This window comes from Somniosus microcephalus, chromosome 2, assembly GCF_052327205.1.
Source record: "Somniosus microcephalus isolate GS21.2 chromosome 2, FLI_Smic_1.0, whole genome shotgun sequence".
Classification (NCBI taxonomy): domain Eukaryota; kingdom Metazoa; phylum Chordata; class Chondrichthyes; order Squaliformes; family Somniosidae; genus Somniosus; species Somniosus microcephalus.
In genome coordinates this window covers 159,281,280-159,307,377 of record NC_140988.1, presented here as the reverse complement: position 1 = coordinate 159,307,377, position 26,098 = coordinate 159,281,280, and the positions used below count along the sequence as shown (strand labels likewise).

The 26,098-nt window shown below is 47.7% G+C and overlaps 1 protein-coding gene across 1 annotated transcript in view; it reads left to right on the top strand.

Annotated features, from left to right (window-relative positions):
• Window positions 1-26,098, top strand: part of col25a1 (collagen type XXV alpha 1 chain) — a 256,959-nt gene that overhangs the window by 90,684 nt on the left and 140,177 nt on the right. Inside the window, exons 12-13 of the mRNA XM_085965125.1 lie at window positions 13,949-13,981; window positions 14,108-14,143. Of these exons, the coding sequence (XP_085821251.1) occupies window positions 13,949-13,981; window positions 14,108-14,143 (69 nt within the window). The remainder of the gene's footprint in view (window positions 1-13,948; window positions 13,982-14,107; window positions 14,144-26,098) is intronic.

The following is a 26,098-nucleotide window of genomic DNA, read 5'->3' as shown; positions in this document are numbered from 1 at the left end:
CCCTAAAATAAGAGCAGCCCCTAAAGTATGCGTAAAAATCCTTCAGAATGAGAACTAGAGGGCATCAGTACAACATTAACAAACCTCCTCACTAGAAATTAAGAGGTTTTTTTTCTACACAAGAATAGTAGGTATGCAGAACAGACTCCTAGCAGAAGCAATTGATGCTGTATTGATTAATTCTTTTTAAAAGGAATTGGATAAATATTTGGTTAGGAATGGGATTGCAGGTTTTTGAAATCAGTCTATGGAAAATCACAGGCCATGCAACCACGATCTTTCAATATGGGCTGGCAATGGGCATAGTTCCCCACCACCAGTACATACTGAAAATGACTTCCCCTCCACCCTCACAATGACCAAATATTCTATGGAACATTATGGTTCTTGTGCTGCAGGCACGAAGGAAATTCAGTTGTGGAAAGCAAGCACTCAGGATTGAATATTGCAGATAAATGAATATACTGGATCTTTACTTGAATACCTTTGTGGTTCAGGGAGTATTTATGCAGAACTTTCCCTTAGATTAAATATATGGGGTAAAATTCCTGTTCGAGTAAAGTATGCATGGCCTGCGAAAGGTAAAAGCTCGATGGGCCAAGAGGCCTTTTTTCATTTAGTCCTTTCTTAAGTAGTTGAAATTTAAAATCTGGGTCTCACTGACTATGTATCACACTTAAAATTGAATTCTCTTTACCCATAAAGTGGGGTAAATATGATAAACTAGTCATTAGGGTTGCAGGGAGAAATTGCACAACATTCTACTTGTTTGTCCAATGCAGGATAACATGTTAAAATTCCAGCAATTGTGTGAATATTACAGGTTGCAATGATGCTTGTATCCCAGGATGACAAATACTTCCAACTAAAAACGGAATTTTCTAGCATAAATTCAGTGTCAAGTTTTGCCTGTATGCTGCTGTGAAACTTGTTGGAAAGATTTACTATGTTAAAGGCACTATCTATTTCTAAATACAAGTTGTTATAATATAATTACTGCTTTATAGGTCATATAAACATAGAAACATAGAAGATAGGAGCAGGAGTAGGCCATTCGGCCCCTCGAGCCATCTCCGCCATTTAATGAGATCATGGCTGATCATCCAAATTCAGTACCCTGTCCCTGCTTTCTCCCCATATCCCTTGATCCCTTTAGCCTTAAGAAATATATCTAACTCCTTCTTGAATATATTTAATGAATTGGCCTCAACTGCCTTCTGTGGTAGAGAATTCCACAGGTTCACCACTCTCTGGGTGAAGAAATTCCTCCTCATCTCAGTCCTAAATGGCTTACCCCTTATCCTTAGCCTGTGACCCCTGGTTCTGGACTCTCCCGCCATCGGGAACATCCTTCCTGCATCTAGTCTGTCTAGTCCTGTTAGAATTTTATAAGTTTCAATGAGATCCCCTTTCATTCTTCTAAACTCTAGCGAATATAAGCCTAATCGACCCAATCTCTCTTCATCCCAGGTATCAGTCTGGTGAATCTTTGCTGCACTCCCTCCATGGCAAGAACATCCTTCCTCAGATAAGGCGACCAAAACTGCACACAATATTGAAGGTGTGGCCTCACCAAGGCCCTGTACAACTGCAGCAAGACATCCTTTCTCCTGTACTTGAATCCTCTCGCTATGAAGGCCAACATACCATTTGCCTTCTTAACCGCCTGCTGCACCTGCATGCTTACCTTCAGCGCCCAGGTCTCGTTGCACTTCCCCTTTTCCCAATCTATTGCCATTCAGAAAATAATAATCTGCCTTCCTGTTTTTGCCACCAAAGTGGATAACCTCGCATTTATCCACATTACACTGCATCTGCCATGCATCTGCCTAATCACCCAACCTATCCAAATCATACTGGAGTTTCTCTGCATCCTCCTCACAGCACACACACCCACCCAGCTTTGTATCATCTGCAAACTTGGAGATATTACATCTAGTTCCCTCGTCTAGATCATTAATATATATTGTGAATAGCTGGGGTCCTAGCACCGATCCCTGTGGTACTCCACTAGTCACTGCCTGCCACTCGGAAAAAGACCCGTTTATTCCAACTCTTTGCTTCCTGTCTGCCAACCAGTTCTCTATCCAAGTTAGTACCTTACCCCCAACCCCATGTGCTTTAACTTTGCATGCTAATCTCTTATGCGGGACCTTATCGAAAGCCTTCTGAAAGTCCAAATACACCACATCCACTGGTTCTCCCTTATCTATTTTACCAGTCACATCCTCAAAAAATTCCAGTGGATTAGTCAAGCACGATTTACCTTTTGTAAATCCATATTGACTTTGTCCGATCCTGTCGCTGTTTTCCAAGTGCTCTGCTATTACATCTTTTATAATGGACTCTAGCATTTTTCCCATTACCGATGTCAGGCTTACCGGTCTATAATTCCCCGTTTTCTCTCTACCACCTTTTTAAAATAGTGGAGTTACATTAACTACCCTCCAATCCATGGGAACTGTTCCAGAGTCTATAGAATTTTGGAAGATGACCAGCAATGCATCTACTATTTCTAGGGCTACTTCCTTAAGTACCCTAGGATGTATATTATCAGGCCCTGGGGATTTATCGGCCTTCAATCCCGTCAATTTCCCTAACACCATTTCCCTACAAATACTGATTTCATTCAGTTCCTCCCTCTCATTAGACCCTATGTTCCCCGACATCTCTGGGAGGTTATTTGTGTCCTCCTTTGTGAATACAGAACCAAAGTATGTATTTAATTGGTCAGCCATTTCTTTGCTCCCCATTATAAAGGATAGGTTTGTACAAAAGGTGAGAATCCATTCTGAATTTCAGAATGGAATTCCTTTACTGACAGCTGTAGGCTCTATGAGGCACTAGACTTGAAATTGTACTTTGTCCAAAATCAAACCAATCCAGACAAGAAAAATTTGAAAACATTTGAGTTGACTCAGTTCTACTGAGTTTGAATTCATCAGCAAATACTGATTCTAACTATAGCCAGTATTAGAATAGCACTCTATCTTCTGACTGTAGTATTACATATTTTTTTATAATGGGTCAGCACTGAGTGCGAGTCATCAAAGCGTGCTGTGAGTTTGGGTAAGTGTGAGAGTTCTTAAATTGTTATTTCTCTTTAAATCATTCTTGATAAGATTGCTTAAGCAGTTTAAGTAAAGGGGAAAAGTTAAATATTTGGGATTCTGTTGGTTTAAGAAGAGTAAAACAAGGTTACACTGCAGTAGGAGTAAATTGGCACACCAGGCAGTGGAAACCAGTTTTCTAACCAATCAGCAGGGGTGACTCATTTGGCTGTAAACAAACAAACAGTATAAAAAGACCAGTCCTAGTGCAAGCAAGCACTGAGTACGAGTCATCAAAGCGTGCTGTGAGTTTGGGGAAGTGTGAGTTAGGGTAAGTGGGGTGTTAGGTGCTCTTTTCAAACTTTAACTCTGTGGGTTGCAGTTAATAAGGCCTTTCTGGTGCAGAGTGACTGTTGGTAAACCATTTAACTGGTGTAACTAGAGGGATTGATTTAATTTAAATCCAATTAATTAAAGGGGATACTAGCATCTAAAATCGGGCAGAGGGTGTCCATAACTAACAATAAAAAATTTAATTATTTACATAGAATGGAGCAGGTGATGTGTTACCGTTGCGAGATGTGGGAGCTGGTGAACCCCATTGAGGCTTACTGTGATTACGTCTGTGACAAGTGTCTGCTGCTACAGGAACTCCAGCTCCGTGTTGATGAGCTGGAGTCTGAGCTTCAGACACTGCGACACATCAGGGAGGGGGAGAGGTACCTGGACTCTGTGTATCAGGAGGTGGTCACACCTATGAAGTTAATTAATTCAAATGTAGCCCATGGTCAGGGACAGGACGGTGTGACTACGAGTGAGGCAGGTACGGGGATCCAGGAGGTAGAGCTGGAGGAGCCGCAGCTCTTGCTCTTGTCCAACAGGTTCGAGGTTCTTACTCCCTGTGGGGACAGGAGCAGGGACTGCAGGGAGGATGAGCAACCTGGCCACAGCACCGTGGAACGGGGGGCCATTCAAGAGGGGGGAGTAACTAGAAATGTTGTAGTGGTAGGGGATAGTATTATTAGGGGGATGGATAGAGTTCTCTGCAGCCGAGAGTGAGAGTCCCGAAGGCTGTGTTGCCTACCCGGTGCCAGGGTTAAGGACATCTCCTCTGGGCTGGAAAGAAACTTGCAGTGGGAGGGGGTGGATCCAGTTGTCGTGGTCCATGTTGGTACAAACGACGTAGATAGGACTAGGAAGCCGGTTCTGTTAAAGGAGCATGAGCAGCTAGGGGTCAAATTAAAAAACAGAACCTCAAGGGTAATAATTATTACCTGAGCCACGAGCGAATTTGGCTAGGACAAATAAAATTAGAGAGTTAAATGCGTGGCTCAAAGACTGGTGTGGGAGAAATGGGTTTCGCTTCCTGGGACACTGGCACCAGTACTGGGGCAGGAGGGAGCTGTTCCGTTGGGACGGGCTTCACTTGGCCAGTGCTGGGACTAGAGTCCTGGCGGATCATATAACTAGGGCTGTAGAGAGGGCTTGGGGGGGAGGTTCCTAGAGAGCAAATAATAAAAATGACAACAGAGAAGTTACTTAGGTAGCAGTGGGGAAATTAAAAACCAGAGCATGTCAGGAAGGGGCAGAAGGTATGGAGTAAAAGGTAAAGTAATAAAAAGGGCAAAAGCAGGAACTAAGTGTCACAAAACATATTTGAAAGTTCTCTATCTGAATGCACGTAGCATTCGTAACAAAATAGACGAGTTAATGGCACAAATAACTACATATGGGTATGATCTTGTGGCCATTACAGAAACATGGCTGCAGGGTGACAATGCCTGGGAATTAAACATACCAGGTTAATTAACGATCAGGAAGGACAGGCAGGAAGGAAGGGGAGGTGGGGTGGCTATGTTAATAAAGGAAAGAATCACTGTAATACAGAGAAATGATATTGGGTCAAAAGATCAGGATAATGAAACAGTTTGGGTGGAGATAAGGAATAATAAGGGGAAAAAAACACTAGTGGGCGTAGTCTATAGGCCTCCGAACAGTTGCAACCCTGTTGGATGGAGTATCAATCAGGAAATAGTTGAGCCTTGTAATAAGGGAACATCTATAATTATGGGGGATTTTAACTATCATATTAATTGGACAAATCAAATTGGGCAGGGCAGCCTTGAGGATGAGTTCATTGAGTGTATTAGGGATGGGTTTCTTGAGCAGTATGTAACTGAACCGACCAGGGGGCAAGCAACCTTAGATCTGCTCCTGTGTAACGAGACAGGATTAAGTAAAAATGTCCTAGTAAAGGATCCCCTTGGAATGAGTGACCATAACATGGTTGAATTCCATATTCAATTAGAGGGTGAGAAGGTTGGATCTCAAACAAGCGTGCTAAGCTTGAATAAAGGAGACTATGAAGGTATGAGAGTGGAATTGAGTAGAGTGGATTGGGAAAATAGATTAAAGGGTAAGACGATACATGATCAGTGGTGTACATTTAAGGAGTTATTTTACAACTTCCAAAAAATATATATTCCACTGAGAAGAAAAGGGTATAAAAAAAAAGACAGCCATCCGTGGCTAAGTAAAGAAATTAAGGATAGTATTCGACTAAAAACAAGGGCATATAAGGTAGCCAAATTTAGTGGGAGGATAGAGGATTGGGAAAACTTAAAAAGACAGCAAAAAATAACAAAAAGATTGATTAAGAAAGGGAAGATAGATTATGAAAGTAAATTAGCAAAAAATATAAAAACAGATAGTAAGAGTTTTTATAGCTTTATATAAAAAGAAAAAGGGTGGCTAAAGTTAATGTTGGTCCCTTAGAGGATGGGACCGGGAAATTAATGGTGGGAAATATGGAGATGGCAAAAACACTGAATGAATATTTTGTATCAGTCTTTACAGTAGTGGACACTAAGAATATCCCAACACTGGACAAAGAGGGGGCTATGGGGGGGAGGAGCTAAACACGATGAAAATCACTAAGGAAGTGGTACTCGGTAAAATAATGGGACTCAAGGCGGATAAATCACCTGGACCGGATGGCTTACATCCTAGGGTCTTGAGGGAAGTGGCGGTAGGGATTGTGGATGCATTGGTAATAATTTTCCAAAACTCCCTGGACTCAGCAAAGGTCCCGGCAGACTGGAAATCTGCTAATGTAACACCCTTATTTAAAAAGGGCAGTAGACAGAAGGCTGGAAACTATAGACCGGTTAGCCTAACATCTGTGGTAGGTAAAATTTTGGAGTCCATTATTAAGGAGACAGTAACAGGACATTTGGATAATCATAATTTAATAGGACAAAGTCAGCATGGTTTTATGAAGGGGAAGTCATGTTTGACAAATTTGCTGGAGTTCTTTGAGGAAGTAACATATAGGGTGGATAAAGGGGAACCAGTGGACGTAGTGTATTTAGACTTCCAAAAGGCATTTGACAAGCTGCCACACAAAAGATTATTGCTTAAGATAAAAAATCATGGGATTGGGGGTAATATTCTGGCATGGATAGAGGATTGGATATCTAACAGAGGCAGAGAGTTGGGATAAATGGTTCATTCTCAGACTTGCAATCAGTAACTAGTGGTGTTCCACAGGGGTTAATGCTGGGTCCCCAACTCTTTACAATCTATATTAACGATTTGGAGGAGGGGACCGAGTGTAACATATCAAAGTTTGCAGATGATACTAAGATGGGAGGGAAAGTAGTGAGTGAGGAGGACATAAAAAACCTGCAAGGGGACATAGACAGGCTAAGTAAGTGGGCAGAGATTTGGCAGATGGAATACAATACTGGAAAGTGTGAGGTTATGCAGTTTGGCAGGAAAAATCGTAGAGCAAGTTATTATCTTAATGGCAAGAAACTGGAAAGTACTGAAGTACAAAGGGATCTGGGGGTCCTGGTGCACGAAACTCAAAAGGTTAGTATGCAGGCACAGCAAGTGATTAAGAAGGCCAATGGAATGTTGGCTTTCATTGCTAGGGGGATAGAATATAAAAATAGGGAGGTATTGCTTCAGTTGTACAAGGTATTGATGAGACCGCACCTGGAATAGTGCATACAGTTTTGGTGTCCATACTTAAGAAAAGACATACTTGCTCTCGAGTCAGTACAAAGAAGGTTCACTCGGTTAATCCTGGGGATGAGGGGATGGACATATGAGGAGAGGTTGAGTAGATTGGGACTCTACTCATTGGAGTTCAGAAGAATGAGAGGCGATCTTATTGAAACATATAAGATTGTGAAGGAGTTGGATCGGGTGGATGCGGGGAGGATGTTCCCGATGATGGGTGAAACTAGAACTAGGGGGCATAGTCTTAGAATAAGGGGCTGCTCTTTCAAAACTGAGATGAGGAGGAACTACTTCACTCAGAGGGTGGTAGGTCCATGGAATATGCTGCCCCAAAAAGCTGTAGAAGCTACATCATTACATAAATTTAAAACAGAAATAGACAGTTTCCTAGAAGTAAAGGGAATTAAGGGTTACGGGGAGCGGGCAGGAATTTGGACATGAGTCTAGGTTCGGATCGGACATGGCCCTGTGGGTAGCGGAGCGGGCCCAGGGGACGTGTAGCCTGATCCTGCTGCTATTTCATGTGTCTAATTCTGTTAGATTCAGGAGATGGTTCTGTGATAGCAGATTGGCGGTTAGGATCAGATCAGCCATGATCTTATTGAATGGCGGAGCAGGCTCGAGGGGCCGATTGGCCTACTCCTGCTCCTATTTCTTATGTTCTTATGTTCTATCTTTCACCTCTGGAGCTGGGATGGAATCCAGCCCAGACAGATAGGGTGAAAGTCTATTCGCTCTGCTAGCTGTGTTAAAGCACTCATATGAAGTGGAGTTGGGAACTTTGAAGCCATTTCTTAACAGGGAATATTTCATAGCATAAAGCTGACCTAATTTGGTGCAGATTGGCAGCCTCAGAGAGCCCTAACGAATGGCTATTCTGAAAAATTTAATATTTTCCTCGGAACATTGGGCTCAATGTTAGAGCAGAGTGGAAGGAGCTTTATTTTACACATGGCTGTGCTATATTTGAGCTGAAAGGTACTGACACTGGGGGCATGATCTTGCCAGCCCTGGTGAGGTGGGTATGGAGGTGGGACTGCCGGGAAAATGGCAGAATTTGGGGGCGGGTGCTCAATCCGCCCCCAACCCGCCTCCATGCCATCTTGCCAGGAGGCGGGTAGCCGTCCCGTGCCGGGTCCCATCTCCTTGGAGGCGGGAAGGGATTACAGCCACTTAACTGCCTGTTAACAGGTAGTTAACAGAAAATAGGAGTATCACCAAGGTCAATCAAGGGAAAATAGCGTGGGTTGGCCAGAAGTCGATGGAGGCGGGACTAAAACCCAACAAGTGGGAGTCCCGCCTCCAAAAGCTCCCCATTGGCAAAATCTTCTTCTTCTTTGGCAGTCCTTCAGAACCAAGGATGACTTGCTTCCACATTAAAAATGAGTTCTCAGTTGACTGATGAGCCCAAAAGCTCCCCATTGGCAAAACCACCCCCTGGGTAACAAAGTTTTTCATTTCCCAGTACTGAAATTCTGCATCTTGATGCGCAAATAAATCATTCTGTGGAAGCTTTTTATTAATTTGAAATTAAGTATTATTGACTTGTGCAGAATTCTGGGACAATGACAGAGTGCATTGAGAGGACCTTCAGTGTTACGTGTTGTAGTATACGTGTTTACTAATGGTGAGCATTTTATTAAGCACCCTGTAGAAGTCTACGTACTCCTAGCAAAAAATACTGAACTCGGAGAGGTTCAACAGAAAAGGTTTAATTGTTGAGGTTGCATGCTGAACACAAAATAGAGTCAGAGACTACACAAAGTATGACTGCCTTTCATCAGTGCACAGCTTCGACTGCTCCTCCCCCGCTCTGGGCTTAACTATGTTGCAGATCGAGTTTCTTAAAGGTGTGATCCTTCTTAAAGGCATGACGCCTGATTTATAGTCTACGGACCAGAAAGCGGATTGTGTCCGTTCTGTGATTGGTACGCCACACAGCTCCCCCCAGAATCCGCTAGTAGGGAGTGTACGAACCGGCGTGGCGGCTTGATGGCACGGCCGGAACGGCTCTTGGCGGTTGGTGTCAGGAGCGGGGCGGTCGAACACATCGGGCTCTTAGGCGGTCTGCCCCGCGGTGGGGGTTGGCCCACTTGAACGGGTTCATCGGGCTCTAGGTGCGCCCGCTTGAGCCGGTCGACCGACACCTTGTCAGTTCTGCCGCCCACTTCGAGGAGGAAGAACTTGTTCCCCGTCTGGAGTACCTTGTAGGGTCCGTCGTATGGGGGCCGTAGAAGTCCTCGGTGGGCGTCATGGCGCACGAAAACAAATTTGGCCATGTGCAGGCTAGGTGGTACGCAGGTTGCTGGTTCGCTGTGCCGGCCGGTGGGTACCGGAGCGAACTGTTGTGCTCGGTTGGCGAAAGCACGGCGTTGCTGGCCAGCCGACCAGGGGGTCGTGGCGGTGGGCATGAACTCTCCGGGTACGCGCAGCGGCTGGCCGTACATGAGTTCTGCCGCCGAGGCTTGCAGGTCTTCCTTGAGTAGGCCGAGTAGCACCCATGGGAGGCGGTCTATCCAAGCCTCGTCCTCGAGGCTGGCGCGGTGGGACGCCTTCATGGACCTGTGGAATCGCTCGCACAGTCCGTTGGCTTGGGGGTGGTAAGCCGTGGTGCGGTGAACGGCCACCCCGAGGTTTCGGGCGATGGCGGCCCACAGATCAGAGGTGAACTGCGGGCCTCTATCTGACGTCATGTCGGAGGGGACGCCAAACCGAGCGACCCAGGTACCGATGAACGCCCTCGCGATGTCGGCGGTGGTGGTGGACGTCAGTGGAATGGCCTCGGGCCAGCGGGTGGTACGGTCCACGATTGTCAGCAGGTGCGTGTGACCTTGTGATGGCGGCAGGGGGCCGACGAGGTCGATGTGGACGTGGTCGAAACTTATTTCTGGCACGGTGAACTCCTCGAGTGGGGCTTTGACGTGTTGGTGGATTTTGGCACGCTGGCAAGCTATGCAGGATCTGGCCCAGACGCGCACATCTTTGCGCAGGCTGCGCCAGACAAATCGGTTGGCCACCAGTCTAATGGACGCGCGGGTGCCGGGGTGTGAGAGGCCGTGGACGATGTCGAACACCCGTTTTTGCCAGGACGCTGGGACTACGGGGCGGGGTTGCGCCAAGGAGGTGTCGCATTTGACTGTGACGGCAGACGGGCTGCAGGCGATGTCGGTCAGTCGCAGCCCTGGGAGGGTTGTGGGCGCGGAGAGCAGATCGGGGTCGGTGCATTGCTCCGCTGCCAGTTGAGCATAGTCCACTGCCAGGTGGGCACTGTGGACGGCGGGGCGGGATAGGCAGTCGGCCACCACGTTGTCTCGACCAGAGACATGCCGGATGCCCGTGGTGAATTCGGACACCGCGGCGAGCTGGCATTGTTGCCTGGCTGACCACGGGTCCGCAGATTTTGCCATCGCGAATGTCAGGGTTTTGTGGTCGACAAACGCAGTGAAGGGGCGGCCCTCCAGAAGAAATCTAAAATGGCGGACTGTCAGGTACAATGCGAGGAGCTCGCGGTCAAAGGCGCTGTATTTGGCCTCCGGGGAGCGCAGTTGGCGGCTGAAAAAGGCCAGCGGTTGCCAGGCCCCGTCGACCCACTGTTCGTACATGGCGCCGACCGCGTGGTCGGAGGCGTCCGTGGTGAGGGCCACCCTGGCGTTGGGCTGTGGGTGAGCGAGCATGGTGGCGTCGGCGAGCGCCTTTTTGGTCGAGTTGAAAGCGGTCAACATGTTCGCCGACCACTCGATCGCCATTCTGTCTTTCTTACCCTGGAGGGCTTCGTATAGGGGCCGCAGGAGGGAGGCCGCTCCGGGAATGAAGCGGTTGTAAAAGTTGATCATCCCCAAGAACTCCTGGAGGCCTTTGATGGTGGTAGGCCGGGGGAACTGCTGGACGGCTTGCACCTTGGCGGGCAGGGGAATGGCTCCATCCTGCGTGATGTGGTGGCCGAGGAATTCGATCCTGCTGAGGCCGAATTGGCACTTGGCTGGGCTGATGATGAGCCCGTGCTCACTGAGCCGCTGGAACAGGGTGCGGAGGTGCTCGATGTGTTCCTGCTTGGAGGAACTAGCTACCAGGATGTCATCCAGGTCGACAAAGAGGAACTTCAGGTCCCGGAGGACCGAGTCCATGAGCCGCTGGAAGGCCTGGGTCGCATTTTTGAGGCCGAAGGGCATTCGGAGGAACTCGAATAGCCCAAAAGGGGTGATTATGGCTGTCTTGGGAACGTCCATGGGGTGGACTGGCACCTGATGGTAACCGCGCACCAGGTCGACTTTGGAGAAGACTGAGTGGCCGGCCAGTCTAGCCAAGAAGTCTTGAATGTGCGGTATAGGGTACCGATCCGGTGTGGTGGCGTCGTTTAGGCGCCGATAGTCCCCGCAGGGGCGCCATCCCCCGTCAGGTTTGGTGACGATGTGGAGTGGGGAGGCCCAGGGGCTGTTGGAGCGGCGGATGATGCTGAGCTGTTCCATTGTGGCGAACTCGGCCCCCGCGATCTCCAGCTTGGCCGGGTCCAGCCTGCGGGCGTGGGCATACACCGGTGGGCCTGTGGTGGGGATGAAGTGTTCTACCCCGTGCTTAGCAACCTTCGCGGAGAAGGTCGGGTTGGTGAGGGCTGGGAACTCAGCCAGGAGTGCTGAGTAGTCGTCCGTTGAGCGGGCGCGGCACTGCCATGCCATTTCGGCGGGTTGGGGGGGGGGCCATGGCGCCCGGGACAGGTGACATGGTGTTCATGTCCACGAGGCGGCGCCGAGGCATGTCGACCAACAGGCCGTGGGCGCACAGGAAATCCGGAGCGGGGAGAGCACCTTGGCGGTGATAAACTCCCCATGATAGCGGCGGCCTGCGAGGTCGATGGTGACGGTGCGGGTGCCGTACATCCGGATGTCGGTGCCGTTGGCGGCAGCCAGCGCAGGACCGCGGCCGCCTCGCTGGATCTCAAGGGCGGACGCGGGGATGATGCTGCGCTGCGCGCCCATGTCGCATAGGAAACGGCGTCTGGAGGCGCTGTCCGTAACGTACAGCAGCGCGCCTGCTTGCCCCACGGCCATCGTGTAGGCCGGTGTGGGGGCGGTTGGAAACGTGCAGGGATGGCTGCAGTGGCGTGCCCGTGCGCCGAACCGGGTATGGAAGTAGCAGTAGCCCTGGGTCGGAGGGCTTGGGGGACGTGGGGGCCTGGAGGGCCTCGTGGCCGAGCTGTGTGGCCGCGCGATAGAGGGTGGAGCGCGCGCCGAAGCTGCGGAGGCCAGGTCGGGGGTGACGGCGTAGTTGGAGCTGGCGGACAGGAGCTTATCGGCTTCGTTGGCCATGGCCTCGAGGTCCGTGAGGCTGGACGCCACGATTGCCGGGCGGATGCTGGGAGGTAGTTGGCGGATAAAGAGCGTGCAGAAGAGGGAGCCGGGCGGTTTCTCGTCGGTCAGAGCAAGCATGTGTGAGAGCAAGTCTGATGGCGTGGAGTCACCGAGGCCCGGGAGGTCGAGGAGGTGGCAGTTGCGCAAGAATTGGGAGGCTGTGAATTTTTTAATGAGCGCGGCCTTGAGATGTGCGTACTTGCCTTCCTCCGGAGGGTTTTGTAGTGTTGTCCAGACTTTCGTGATTGTGGAGCTGCGCAGGGAGGCGAGGAGGTAGTCGTACATCGTTGCGTCGGCGGTGATGCCGTGGAGTCGGAATTGCGATTCGGCTTGAAGGAACCAGGCGGTGGCCAGCTTCTCCCAGAACTCCGGCAGCTTCACAGAAACTGCGTTTGTGTCAGCCATGGTTATGCTTAGGAGTCGTCCTGAGTGCCGGGGTCACCAATGTAGGAGTCTACGTACTCCTAGCAAAAAATACTGAACTTGGAGAGGTTCAACAGAAAAGGTTTAATTGTTGAGGCTGCATGCTGAACACAAAATGGAGTCAGAGACTACACAAAGTACAACTCTCTTTCATCAGTGCACAGCTTCGACTGCTCCTCCCCCGCTCTGGGCTTAACTATGTTGCAGATCGAGTTTCTTAAAGGTGTGATCCTTCTTAAAGGCATGACGCCTGATTTATAGTCTACGGACCGGAAAGCGGATTGTGTCCGTTCTGTGATCGGTACGCCACAACCCTGTCTTTATATTGCATGCTCAGAACACTGTAGTTTAAGGTTTGCACTTGATCAAGGTTTATGTTTTTTCAAACCAGTTTGGTAGCAGTGACATATAGACCCAGTTGATTGTGATACATGCTTTTTGACTGCTATTCCTCTGAAGACCCACAACCAAATTAACCCAATTGCCTGCTGTTAATTGGTAGGGGGTTGTAGCTATGATTTATATTAATGTTTTCTCCAAGACTGGTTGAGACTAGCATATAATCTAGGAGCTAGGAGTTGCAGACCCAGGATTTTCGCCACTCAAGCCTGCCAGCCACTCTTGTGATCTGTTTCGCAGTTCTCAGCTGGGCCATCAGATGGGGTATTCCACACCAGGGAAGCAAAAACAAAACTGCTATTGTCCATCTCACCTCTCAGCCAAGTGCCCTTTCTATGGTTTATTGAGAAGTGGCATTAGCAGTGGTAGTGCTGATTTAACCCAGAGCTATCAAGCTTTCTGAGCAGTCATATTAAAGGGGGGAACTGATGGAACAGCATGGAAGGAAAGATTTTCATTTATATGGTGCTTTTATGTCCCCAGGATATCCCAAAGCACTTCACAGCCAACGAGTTACATTTGAAGTGTAGTCGCTGTTGTAATATAATAAAACAGCCAATTTGTACCCAGCAAGGTCCCACAAACAACAATGAAATGAATGTCAGATCACCTGGAAAAGAATATGTCCATGTTTTCTACACCATCTTTAAATATTACTTGCATGATTAAATGTATGTTTTTTTTCCTCCCTCTGATTGTAATTAGGGTGACCCTGGATCATCAGCTGCTGGAATAAAGGTTAGACTGGTCGTTGTTACTGAAGTTCTGGGTTCTGTTTTTTTTGGCTTTGAACTTTGTTGAATGATTACTGGTTCCAAAGGTCGTTGGGTGAATGGCATCTTTCCTTTCTTTGTTCCTCTACAGGGTGAACCAGGTGAATCTGGACGTCAGGGACAAAAGGTAATAGCAAAGGAGAAAAGCATGAGACTGCTTTCTAATTTTTTTCGATATCTAGAATCTGAGTTTGTAAATGGGATAGCCTATGGGCAGGAATTAACTAGCTTTCTGCATTGCTCTTGCATCTGCTGATTACCTAAGTAGGAAACTGTAATCGAAAGAATAAGAGGCAGAATTAACAGTGACCTTTTAGCATAGGCCTTTCATTCAGTACCCAAAGATAGACAATTCATAAAACAAATAATTAGGAATCGATCAGAACATAACAATTACTAGACTGTGAGACTCCTACTAACATGCTTGATTGTGTCGCCTTAACATGCTCTAATTCTGAATGCTTTACTAAAACACTAAACCTCTTGTGAGTTTTTTTATATTCTAAGAAATATTTAAAAGGAATTATTATGATTATAAAAAATATTGAACATATCTAGCAAGCCAAAATTCAGGAAGTACCTTTTGCACTTCCTAATTATCTATGCTTTTCATCTATACAGTATTGTACTCACTCAGCCAGCCACCTGTACGGGTCTAAGTACAATGGAAGATAAATTTAAATATTTAAATTATTGCTGACATTTATTTTGCAATGAAGTCATGATTTTTTTTCTCTTCAACCTGATTGCTGCTTTTTTTTAATAGTTATTGATGATTAGGTTTATATTATCCTGCAGCATTTGCAAGGAGAATAAATGAGACTGACATTTGGCTGAATTGTTAGTTATAGATCAGTCCAGTAACTTGCTGAAGCAAAGCCCCTTGTCAGCTATCACCAATAAAAGTCTGTTTGATTTTCATGGGCCAAAAAGTTACATTCAATCCTGTAGTATTTCTTTATTAAGACAAATCATGGAAGTATGGAGTATTGGGAATTAGAGACCTACTAGATGCCAAAGAACAAGTGCTGCTTGAAGTCAGAGACTGGGAATATGTTGGATATACAAAAACACCCATTTCTGAGTTGACATTGCATTCCTTTTCTGGTAGATTACAATGAAAAGGGCTTCCCTCATGAAGGAATCACTGGGGGTAATTTTGACTTTGTGCGATAGTATAAAACGGCTGATAGCGAATCGGCAGCCCGTTTTACATCTCCGCTGATTTTTATTTCCATTGAAGTCAACGGAATGCACATGGAGATGTAAAACAGGTTGCCGACACACTATCGCAAAAAGTCAAAATGACCCCCATACACTCTTAAAGATCCCTAGTGAATTTTAATACATATATATGAACAAGAGATTGATTCTATATATATATACATATCAAATAAATTTGCAGTTTCAATTTTTTTCTGTTTTTTTTAAATTATTTTATTTTCATTCTAATATTTGCCTCTCCTTTTGAATTTGCCTGCGCCACATCCCACTCCTGTGCCCAGGACTCTGCCAGAGTCACTTTCATTGACAAATAGGTAGTGCGTGAACCTGCCCCAATTGTTTTTGTTGGCATGGGGTATGCCCCCCCTTTCCTCCTACCCCAAATCCCAGAATTATTGTGATGCTCCTGTCCTCATTTTCTTTAGAGCGGTTACATCTCTGGGGTGACGCCTCTTTTTATCGTTCCCAGTCGCATGGGAAGGCACCAAACCTCAGCCCACTACCTCTCCACTAATGACCCAGCTGAAATTAGTCAGCTTGCCATTTGTGGAGAATTCTGAACCCCTTCCTATCACCCTGTGGCACAGCTCATAAGCAGAATCACCAGGGTGCAGAGGCAGCCAACATTTCACAGAATCACAGAAACCCCACAGTGCAGATAGAGGCCATTTCGGCCCATCGAGCCTGCACCGACACATATCCCACCCGATCCCCGTAACCCCTACACCAACACGTAACCCCACGTATTTAATCCCCTAACACTAAGGGTCAATTTATCATAGCCAATCAACCTATCCCGCACATCTTTGGACTGTGGGAGGAAACCGGAGCACCCGGAGGAAACCCACGCAAACACGGGGAGAATGTGCAAACTCCACACAGACAGTCACCCGAGGCCGGATTCGAACCCGGGTCCCTGGCGCTGTGAGGCAACAGTGCTAACCACTATGCCACCGTGCTGCCCATAGAAGATAGGAGCAGGAGTAGGCCATTCGGCCCTTCGAGCCTGCTGTGCCACAGGGTGATAGGAAGGGGTTCAGAATTCTCCACAAATGGCAAGCTGACTAATTTCAGCTGGGTCATTAGTGGAGAGGTAGTGGGCTGAGGTTTGGTGCCTTCCCATGCGACTGGGAACGATAAAAAGAGGCGTCACCCCAGAGATGTAACCGCTCTAAAGAAAATGAGGACAGGAGCATCACAATAATTCTGGGATTTGGGGTAGGAGGAAAGGGGGGGCATACCCCATGCCAACATTTGTGTGTTGTTTTTCTTCAAACCAGCTGTATATAAAATATATCCAGTGGCTGTTTGACAATGTGATGATGAATGCTTCGTAAGTGAGGTATTAAGAGAAGGAAACACTTCTCCGCATAGTTGTAAAGTTTTGAAAGCTAAACTATATGGGGGAGAAATTCGGTTGCAAGCGCCAGCAATTAGCGCCTAAAGAGGCAGAGAATTGGGGCGTTACCCAAATTTCGGGCGGGCGCAGTGAACCCAGCGCCTCTCGCCATATTGAGTGGTATTTTAGCGCCGGCGCTAAGTCTTAGCGCCCGCGCCCAGGCACAGGCAGATCATGACATCATTTCAGTGTGCAACGCTTTCTTGGAGCCCCAGACCGGAAATTCAGTGGCGCCCCCCTCTGTTCCGCCCGGCGCTAATAAGGCCAGCTTCCAGGAACGTTCCCCAGTGGCTCTCGGGCTTAGGGGGGCGCTATTTAAAGGGCACTGCACTGGTATAAAAGCGTCAGCCATTTTGGGAGCACAACTTATTTGTGATTTACACAGATTGGAACAGTTGAACTCTCAGCCATTTCACTACTGACCCAGCGCTGCCAGAGGACCTTCAGCCTTTATACCATCACCCTGCTGCTGGTGAGCGCTTACACCCTTTTAAATTTCTGCTGACCTATTATTATGGGGGCTGCTTTGGAGGGGAACGTCCTGCTGCTCGACCATCTTGAAAGGGCACAGGGACGGAGGGAGAGAGGGCCAGAAATGGCCAGACGGAGGAGGGCCAACAGACGTCACCACACCAGACCTTACGCTGCCAGGGTATTCAGGCAGCAGTTCTCTTACCTCAACATGTCAGAGGAGCAGTGTGTTAGGAGGCTGCGATTCTGAAAGGAGGTGGTGACTGAGCTGTGCCACCTGCTTCAGGAAGATCTGCAGCCGCAGATAAGGTGCAGGACCTCTCTGTCGGTGGCTGTGAAGATAACAGTGGCATTGAATTTCTATGCGACCGGCTCCTTCCAGTCAGCAACTGGGGACATTGCCAACATATCCCAGTTTGCGGTGCATAGCTGCATCCAGCAGGTTACAGATGCCCTGTTTAAAAGGCGGCGTCAGTACATCTCCTTCAATGTGACACCGGAGAAGCAGCGGGAGCGCGCAGAGAGCTTCGCGGCAATAGCGGACTTCCCCATGGTGCAGGGCGCCATTGACTGCACGCACGTGGCTTTGCGGGCGCCTGTACAGAATCCTGAAGAGTTCCGCAACCGCAAGGGGTTCCACTCCTTGAATGTGCAGCTGGTCTGTGACCACCGACAGCTGATCCTGGCGGTCAATGCACAGTTCCCAGGCAGCAGCCACGACGCTTTCATCCTGCGCCAGACTTCAGTCACTGACCTTTTCGAGGCCCTGGCTCACCCAGAAGGCTGGCTTCTCGGCGACAAGGGCTATCCACTGTGCCCATGGCTGATGACCCCGCTCCGTACGCCCAGCACCCCTGCAGAAGAGCACTACAATGTCAGCCATCAGGTGACGAGGAACATTGTGGAGCACACAATCGGCATGCTCAAGCAACGGTTCCGCTGTTTGGACCATTCGGGAGGAGCCTTGCAGTACTCATCAGAGAGAGTCTCCCACTTCGTCGTTGTCTGCTGCATGCTCCATAACCTCACCACCCTGCGCACCCAGCCAATGCCAACAGACATTGAAGGACCAGCAGAGGAGGAGGAGGAGCAGGAGGAGGAGCAGGAGGAGGAGGAGTTGGAGGACCAAGGTGGGAGGGTCCGAGAAAGTGGAAGGGCCGTCCGTCTGAGGCTGATAAGGAGTCGGTTCTAGGCCCCTCTCACGGACTGCCTGGTGCCATTGGAAGACCACGAATGGAACCATTCACATAACCCAAAGCCTATGAAGGCCACAATGATTGTAAATAGCAGACATGGCCAATGACATTAAAATTCTTTGTTTATTTTGAAAACTGTGCTTCCTTCCAACATGACAAAGCAATGGCAACTGAAAGCTTAACTAACAAACTAACACATAAGTGGCCCGCACACCCGGGAGACTATCCAAAACATGAGTAACATTCAGAACACGTGGCTCGCACACCCGGGAGACTATTCAGAACATGAGTAACATTCAGACCACCATCCACGGCCTTGATTTCTAGAAATAGGACGTTTCTGCAGCTCCTCCTCCTCTTTCCCCTTTGATGGAGATCTACTTCTCTTACGAGAACGGTCGCTTCCCTCCCTGCAGCTCCTCCGTAATGGGACCCCAGTGGCTGCATGAAGGCTGGGGGATGCCTGCTGACTGTCTGAATGCGCTGATGCCCCTGAGGGACGGCCTGGACGCACTCTGGGCTTGGAGGAGCCGGATGCTGACTGCTCCAATTGGGCATGGGTGGAAGCAGTCTGTCCTGCAGGTGATGGCAGCTGCAGTGGAGACGTGCCAGTGTTAGCTTCAAGAATGCTGACATCCTGAGAGCAGACACCAGCTCCGTGGTCGGCCGACACACTGGCACTCTGACGGGGCAGCACCGCAGCATGCGGACCCATCGGCTGGTCCACAGTTTGCTGGCCTGATGTGGTGCTGCAAGGGCCCCGGGTAATCCTGCCTGAACCATGGAGGGTGGCAGCAGTCAGTGCTTGTGTGGCCTCAATCTGCCTCTGCATGAGGCCAGCGAGGGACTGCGTGGCAGGTGCCAGTGCATCGGTGAAGCCCTGGACAGTCCTTTCCAGTGATGTCGCGACGCCCTGGACAGTCCTTTCCAGTGATGTCACGATGCCCTGGGCAGTCTTTTCCAGGGCTGCCCCGAAGTCCTGCACAAGCCTTTCCTGTGCTGCCCCAAACTTTTGCACACTCCTTGCTAGTGTCTCGACGGCTTCAGGCATCCTTCCAACTGCAGCCATCAGCTCAGTGTGCCTGAGTCGAGCCTGGGCGCTCATTTCGGCGAGGGAATGCACCTCTTCTGCGCTCTGTGCAGCAGTCATCGTGGCCTGACGTGCCCTCCGGGGAGATGGCTCCCGAACTTCCCTCCCCCCCCTTGCGCTGCTGGAGGCCGCTGGTTCCTGCAACTGGTCCCTCCTCAGATCCATCCCCCCGCTCCCTTCCAGGGAAGCACTATCCCCAGTCTGCAGATGGGCTGGCTCGCCTGAGGATGGGACGGATGGTCCGGCTTCCTCCTGGTCGTCGCCTCCAGTGTCAGTGTCCCTGGCAGCTAGATGGCCCGGCTCCCGAGCTGGTGATGCAGCATCTGAAAGCAGGGAGGTTGAAGAGTGGATTTAGCGAAAGGCCAGGGTGGTAGCAAGGGATGCAAGAGTGCTGCAATGCTCTGACATGGGTCCAGGCTGAAAAAGCATGCTGGTGGGGGGAACAAGTGGAAGGAGAGAGTTCAAAAAGGTGATGACCTTACCATCGCTGTGCACAATGGGGTCGGCAGCTCCAGTGGTGACAGGACCTATCATCCGGCCTCCAGCAATCTGGTCGACTCTTTCCTCCAGGTCCGTCAGTTCCATTCAGCTGAGGAGGACCCCTGCCAGTACGATTCTGTTCCCTCCAGTTCCTGGCCTGCTTGCCCTGCAGGAGAAAGGATGGGAAGTTCTGAAACATGCTGCCTTGAGTTATCATCTCATGCCCCCCCATGGTGGATCAGCCCTTACAGTATGCCCTGAGTTGTCATCTCATGCCCCCCCATGGTGGATCAACCCTTACAGTATGCCCTGAGTTGTCATCTCATGCCCCCCCATGGTGGATCAGCCCTTACAGTATGCCCTGAGTTGTCATCTCATGCCCCCCCCATGGTGGATCAGCCCTTACAGTATGCCCTGAATATTGAATGTGCGTGTGCTTTCCCAGAATGGGCCATGGGTCCTGGCTGACAGATGGCCATTGGGGCATCGCGCACCCTCTGGCCATAAAGTCAGGTGCAGATGGAGGGATGAAGAAGATTGCCAACAAGCCACTCACCCTAACGACCCGAGTGAGATCGTTGAACTTCTTCCTGCATTGCACAGGAGTCCTGGGCGCCACGCTGCTGGAGTTGACTCTTTGAAAAACGTCCCTCCAAGCTCTGTGGTACTCGTTCTGAGGAGGCCTCTTGCCATTGTCAGGGTACAGCACTGCTCGCCGGCGCTCCACTGCGTCAACCAAAGCATCCAATGCCCTTTGGGAAAAGCGCTCCGCTCTCTGCCTCACCCTCTCCATCTTGTCAAAGTTTGCAATGCCTCAGTTTGCACAGCGCCGAAATTGAGGCCTACAGGGCGATGAGTCTGGCTGCTGAACCTAAATGACCCGCCCCTTTAAGAGCTGGCCGGCGCCTGTATGTCTCGTGGTCATCGATTATTGACAGCACCTGCGCTGCGCCCGTCCGCCCAGATATTGAGTAGCGCCGGCAGGTTAGCGCCTTAGGAGTCCCGTGCAGCACCTGATTTAATGCCGCAATCACCCTCAGGGGCGCAGCAACCCAATGTCGCTGGAGGTGGCGATAAGTTGCGCCTGACGATAAAATTTGCGCATCGCCAATTCTAGCGCCCTGAGCGGGGCTATACCCAATTTCTCCCCCGATATGTTTCCTTTCTTGCAAATATATCATGTCCAGGGAATTATAGACCAGTCAGCTTAACATCGGTGGTAGGAAAAATAATGGGATCCCTACTAAAGGAGAAAATAGAAGAACATCTAGAAACCAAAAATATAATATGGAATAGTCAGCATGGATTTCAAAAGGGAAAGTCGTGCTTGACCAACCTCATTGAATTTTTTGAAGAGGTAACAGAGAGAGTAGACAATAGTAATGTAGTAGATGTAATTTATCTGGATTTTCAAAAGGCCTTTGATAAAGTACCCCATAATAGACTGATGAACAAGGTCAGAGAATGCAGAGTCAGGTGACAAGTAGCAGAATGAATAACTATCTGGCTTCAAGACAGAAAGCAGAGAATAGGGGTAAACGGTAGCTATTCACAGTGGCAGAAGGTGGGTAGTGGTGTACCACAAGAATCAGTGCTGGGACCACTGTTGTTCCCAATTTACATTAATGATTTAGACTTTGGAATCAAAAACACAATTTCTAAATTTGCGGATGACACCAAATTGGGGGGGGGATACTCAATACTGAGGAGGACTGCAACAAATTACAGGAGGACATTAATAAACTTGTAGAATGGGCATTAATTGGCAAATGAAGTGCAACACAGATAAATGTGAGGTATTACATTTTGGTAGGAAGAATAGGGAGGTCACTTATACTTGGAGGGTGCGAGTCTAGGTGGGGTAGAGGAAGAAAGGGATCTCGGAGTACAAATACACAAATCACTAAAAGTTGCGACACAGGTTAGCAAGGCCATAAAAAAAGCAAACCAAGCACTAGGGTTTATTTCATGAGGGATAGAATTGAAAAGTAGGGAGGTTATGCTAAACCTGTATTGAACCTTGGTTAGACCACACTTAGAGTACTGCGTACAGTTCTGGTCGCCATATTATAAAAAGGATATAGAGGCACTGGAGAGGGTGCAGAGAAGATTTACAAAGATGATACCAGAAATGCGAGAGTATACATATCAGGAAAGGATGAACAGGCTGGGCCTCTTTTCTCTTGAAAAAAGAAGGCTGAGGGGTGACCTAATAGAGGTCTTTAAAATTATGAAAGGTTTTGATAGAGTAGATACAGAATGTTTCCACTTGTGGGGAAGAGCATAACTAGAGGCCATCAATATAAGAGTCACCAAGAAATCCAATCGGGAATTCAGAAGAAACTTCTTTACCCAGAGAGTGGTGAGAATGTGGAACTTGCTACCACAGGGAGTGGTTGAAGCGAATAGTATAGATGCATTTAAGGGGAGGCTAGACAAGCATTTGAGGGAGAAGGGAATAGAGGGTTATGCTGATAGATTTAGATGAGGAAAGACGGGAGGAGGCTCGTGCGGAGCATAAACGCCGGCATGGACTGGTTGGGCCGAATGGCCTCTTTCTGTGCCATATGTCTTATGTCATCTTATGTAATCATAGAGTCATAGAGTCATAGAGTTTTACAGCACAGAAAGAGGCCCTTCGGCCCATCGTGTCTGCGCCGCCCATCCATCCCTGTCCAGTCTAATCCCATTTTCCAGCATTTGGTCCATAGCCTTGTATGCAATGGCATTTCAAGTGCTCATCCAAATGCTTCTTGAATGTTGTGAGGGTTCCTGCCTCCACCACCCTTTCAGGCATTGAGTTCCACATTCCAACCACCCTCTGGGTGAAAAAGTTCCTCCTCAAATCCCCTCTAAATCTCCTGCCCCTTACCCTGAATCTATGCCCCCTTGTTATTGACCCCCCCACTAAGGGGAAAAGTTCCTCTTTATCTACCTTATCTATGCCCCTCATTATTTTGTACACCTCAATCAGGTCCCCCCTCAGCCTTCTCTGCTCCAAGGAAAACAACCCCAGCCTGTCCAGCCTCTCTTCATAGCTGAGGCGCTCCATCCCAGGTAACATCCTGGTGAATCTTCTCTGCACCCTCTCCAAAGCAATCACATCCTTCCTATAGTGAGGCGACCAGAACTGCACACAGTACTCCAGCTGTGGCCTCACCAGCGTTTTGTACAGCTCCATCATAACCTCCCTGCTCTTATATTCTATGCCTCGGCTAATGAAGGCTAATCATTTCATTAGAATTGTATTTATGGCCTTTTCCACACATCCTTTTTTATACTATCCCACCTTTCACTTAGCCTATTCAGTATTTTCTGTCATCACTATACTGGTGAATAATTTCTAGTTAGTCAAACAGATGTACTAAATCTGCGATGATGTTATCCTATACATATGGGGCATTTCCACCCCTCCCCACACTTCTGCCGTATGTATATATCTGTCTGGTGCAGTAAATAGAACCACAGCAAAGTAGAGCAGCATTTCCCAGTGTTTGTCCAGCATGTTTTTACTTCAGAGATTGCTGCAACTGCGCAGATCACAAAGAAAAAGAAAAAGAAACATGAAGATTGGAAATCTGAAATAAAAAGAAACAGAAACTGCTGAAAATGTGCTGCGCTTCAGTCAGCAACTGAAACAGGAAAGAGAGGTTAATGAGCCGGGTGAGACTCTTCATCACCAGTTCTGATGAAGGATCGCATCCAAAACATTAACCTATCATTCTCTTTTAGATGCTGATAGACTTACATTCCCACCATTTTGTGCTTCAATAGCAGATTGTAGATATCAGTTGCAATACACATTAGTGACAACACTGCTGGAGTTATTCATAGTTTGAACATGAAAACAATCACGACAAGAAAGTCTAGCGTCAGTCACTGAACTTTCGTGAACTTTCACATCAGCTAATCAATGTGGTATGTAAGGCATTCCACTGGTCATTTAGAAATCAGCACATGTTCGAGTAACTTGATGCAGTAGCAGTTAGTGTTGTGATCTTACTTGTTGAATCTTGGAATCATATTTTATTTGAATGATTGCAATTGGTTTCTTTGATGCATAGACAACAAAATATTTCTTCCTTTTTTAAAAGAAATGTTTTCTTACACTGGTGATGCCCCTTCAAAATTCAGAGGCAGAAACCTATAATCCAAACCCGTGTTGAATGAAAGAGCCCTCTGTAGTCAGTAGATCCACCGGATCATGGCGCATTGTACAAAAATCCCGTAAAAGACGCAGTGATGGCTCCCTCACTAGCTCAGTGAGTAAATTCACTGCCCAGTATGGTTCTGAACCGTACAGATCAGGAGGGTCAGGTTTGAGCCCCCATCCACGTTGAGTTCGCTGATCTCAGCTGAGGGCAGCATTGAAAGGTTACAATTGGCCTCTGCTTCCTTGGTCCAGAGAGTGGGACATGTTTCCTCTCCTGATTGCTGTCCAGTGTCATCTGTAGGAAAGCATGTATTTTAGGGACATCAAATGAGGACAAGATCAAGCCTGACTATACTTTCCTCCACAGTCAAATAATCTGTGGACAACTGACGTCTAGGTTCACACGTTAAGAATGGTCACTTGGGCAAGGCACTGGCGAGCTGTCAGTCCTGGTGGAACCCAACCACAGCAAGAGTCGAGGCCTTCAGGGGAGGAGGGGGAAAAAATAAACACTTTTATTCAATGAAAAAATACTTGGGTATGGAGTAAATCTTCCATTTAACGAGTGACAGTATATTTCCACTGGCAGCATTCGAGAACAAATACTAGTGCTTGGTATTAATCCTTGATTGGCACTCTCCAAAATGTAAATCCTGATAAATGAGGTGGAATTATCTGCAATGGTGCATGAGGTTAAGCCTGTACATCAGGGTGTTTTGTGCATGATGTGATTGTTATCCGATAATGATGCCAGATTTTACTCAGTGCCAATTAGTTCCACTGGGAGGGCAGCTGAATGGTGGGGGCTCATGTCCACTGGGAGCTGGATTGAGTCTGCCAAAGCTTGTTTACTGTAAGATCCCCTAATTGCAGTCATAGGGAGGAAACCTTTATCCTCTCCATCTTGGCAGCATTTATCCAGGCCCCAGATGTGAATGGGCAGTGCTGTAATACATGGTGCCACCTAGTACCCCATTACACTGACTTCACATAAAAATGTGGAAATGTGGACATCTTAACAGGACAGTTCATTATAATCCTGCCCAATTCACGCTTGTACTTGATAAAAAGAAAAATACATTCTAAAATGTTTCCTTGTTGAATAACTTATGAAATCATACTGCCTCTACTGGACTGAAAAGAAAACAAACGGCCTATTGCATTTGTTAACAACTGAATCGTGATTCGGGATGTCGTTGAGCTACCATTGAGGTGGAGATAAACAAGACTCTTGAGACAGCTGAACGCTTTGCTATAATGTTTTGTAATTTTCCTGTGTAGGGTGAACCAGGTCTTCCTGGGCTTCCTGGACTCCCTGGAATAAAGGTAATGACTGCTGCAGCCTGTACATTGGGGTGGATGTGGAGTAAAGAATCCGCAAGCAAAGCTGCCATTAGCCTGCCTGGTTTCTGATACCTAGTCATTTGTTCCTGTTTGTAGCTCGTCCCTTCAGTTCTTACTTGACATTTAAAGCTGCTCGATCCCTTTTGGTTGGTTTTATTTTGGCAATTATCAAAATTTATAGCATTTTATAAATCAGAACTGATCAGGGCCCTCACCTTTCTACATTTTCTACAACTTTGTTATTAATTTAAAGTTCACCAGATAATCATCGTGCATATATTAGCAGAAATTTGGCTCAAATAATTTAATTAATGCAACAAGGAACTGTGCATTATGCAAGGGCACAATGTCAACTAAATTTACTTTTAGTTATTATTTTGTAAAAGGACGGCCCTCAATTACCTGAATAAAGTCTACCTGATCTAATTATTTTTACATATTCATTAAAAATATACATATCCCTTATGCGATACGAACGAGAGTTTACTTTCGATCCCCTCGGGCTATAAATCTAGAGTTTTTATTAAATTAAGAAATTTGCTCATTTGAAGTTAGCCTGCAACAGTAGTGTTACTGCTAAAGTTTCTGATCACTCAACACTCAAGGTACATCAGCTTTATTTTTAAAAATAGCACAACTTTTGTATTAGAGAAAACCAAAAGAGCTGGGTGTACTTTATTGTCACAGGGACTGTGTGCAAACAGCACGATGGTGAAATTTGCATC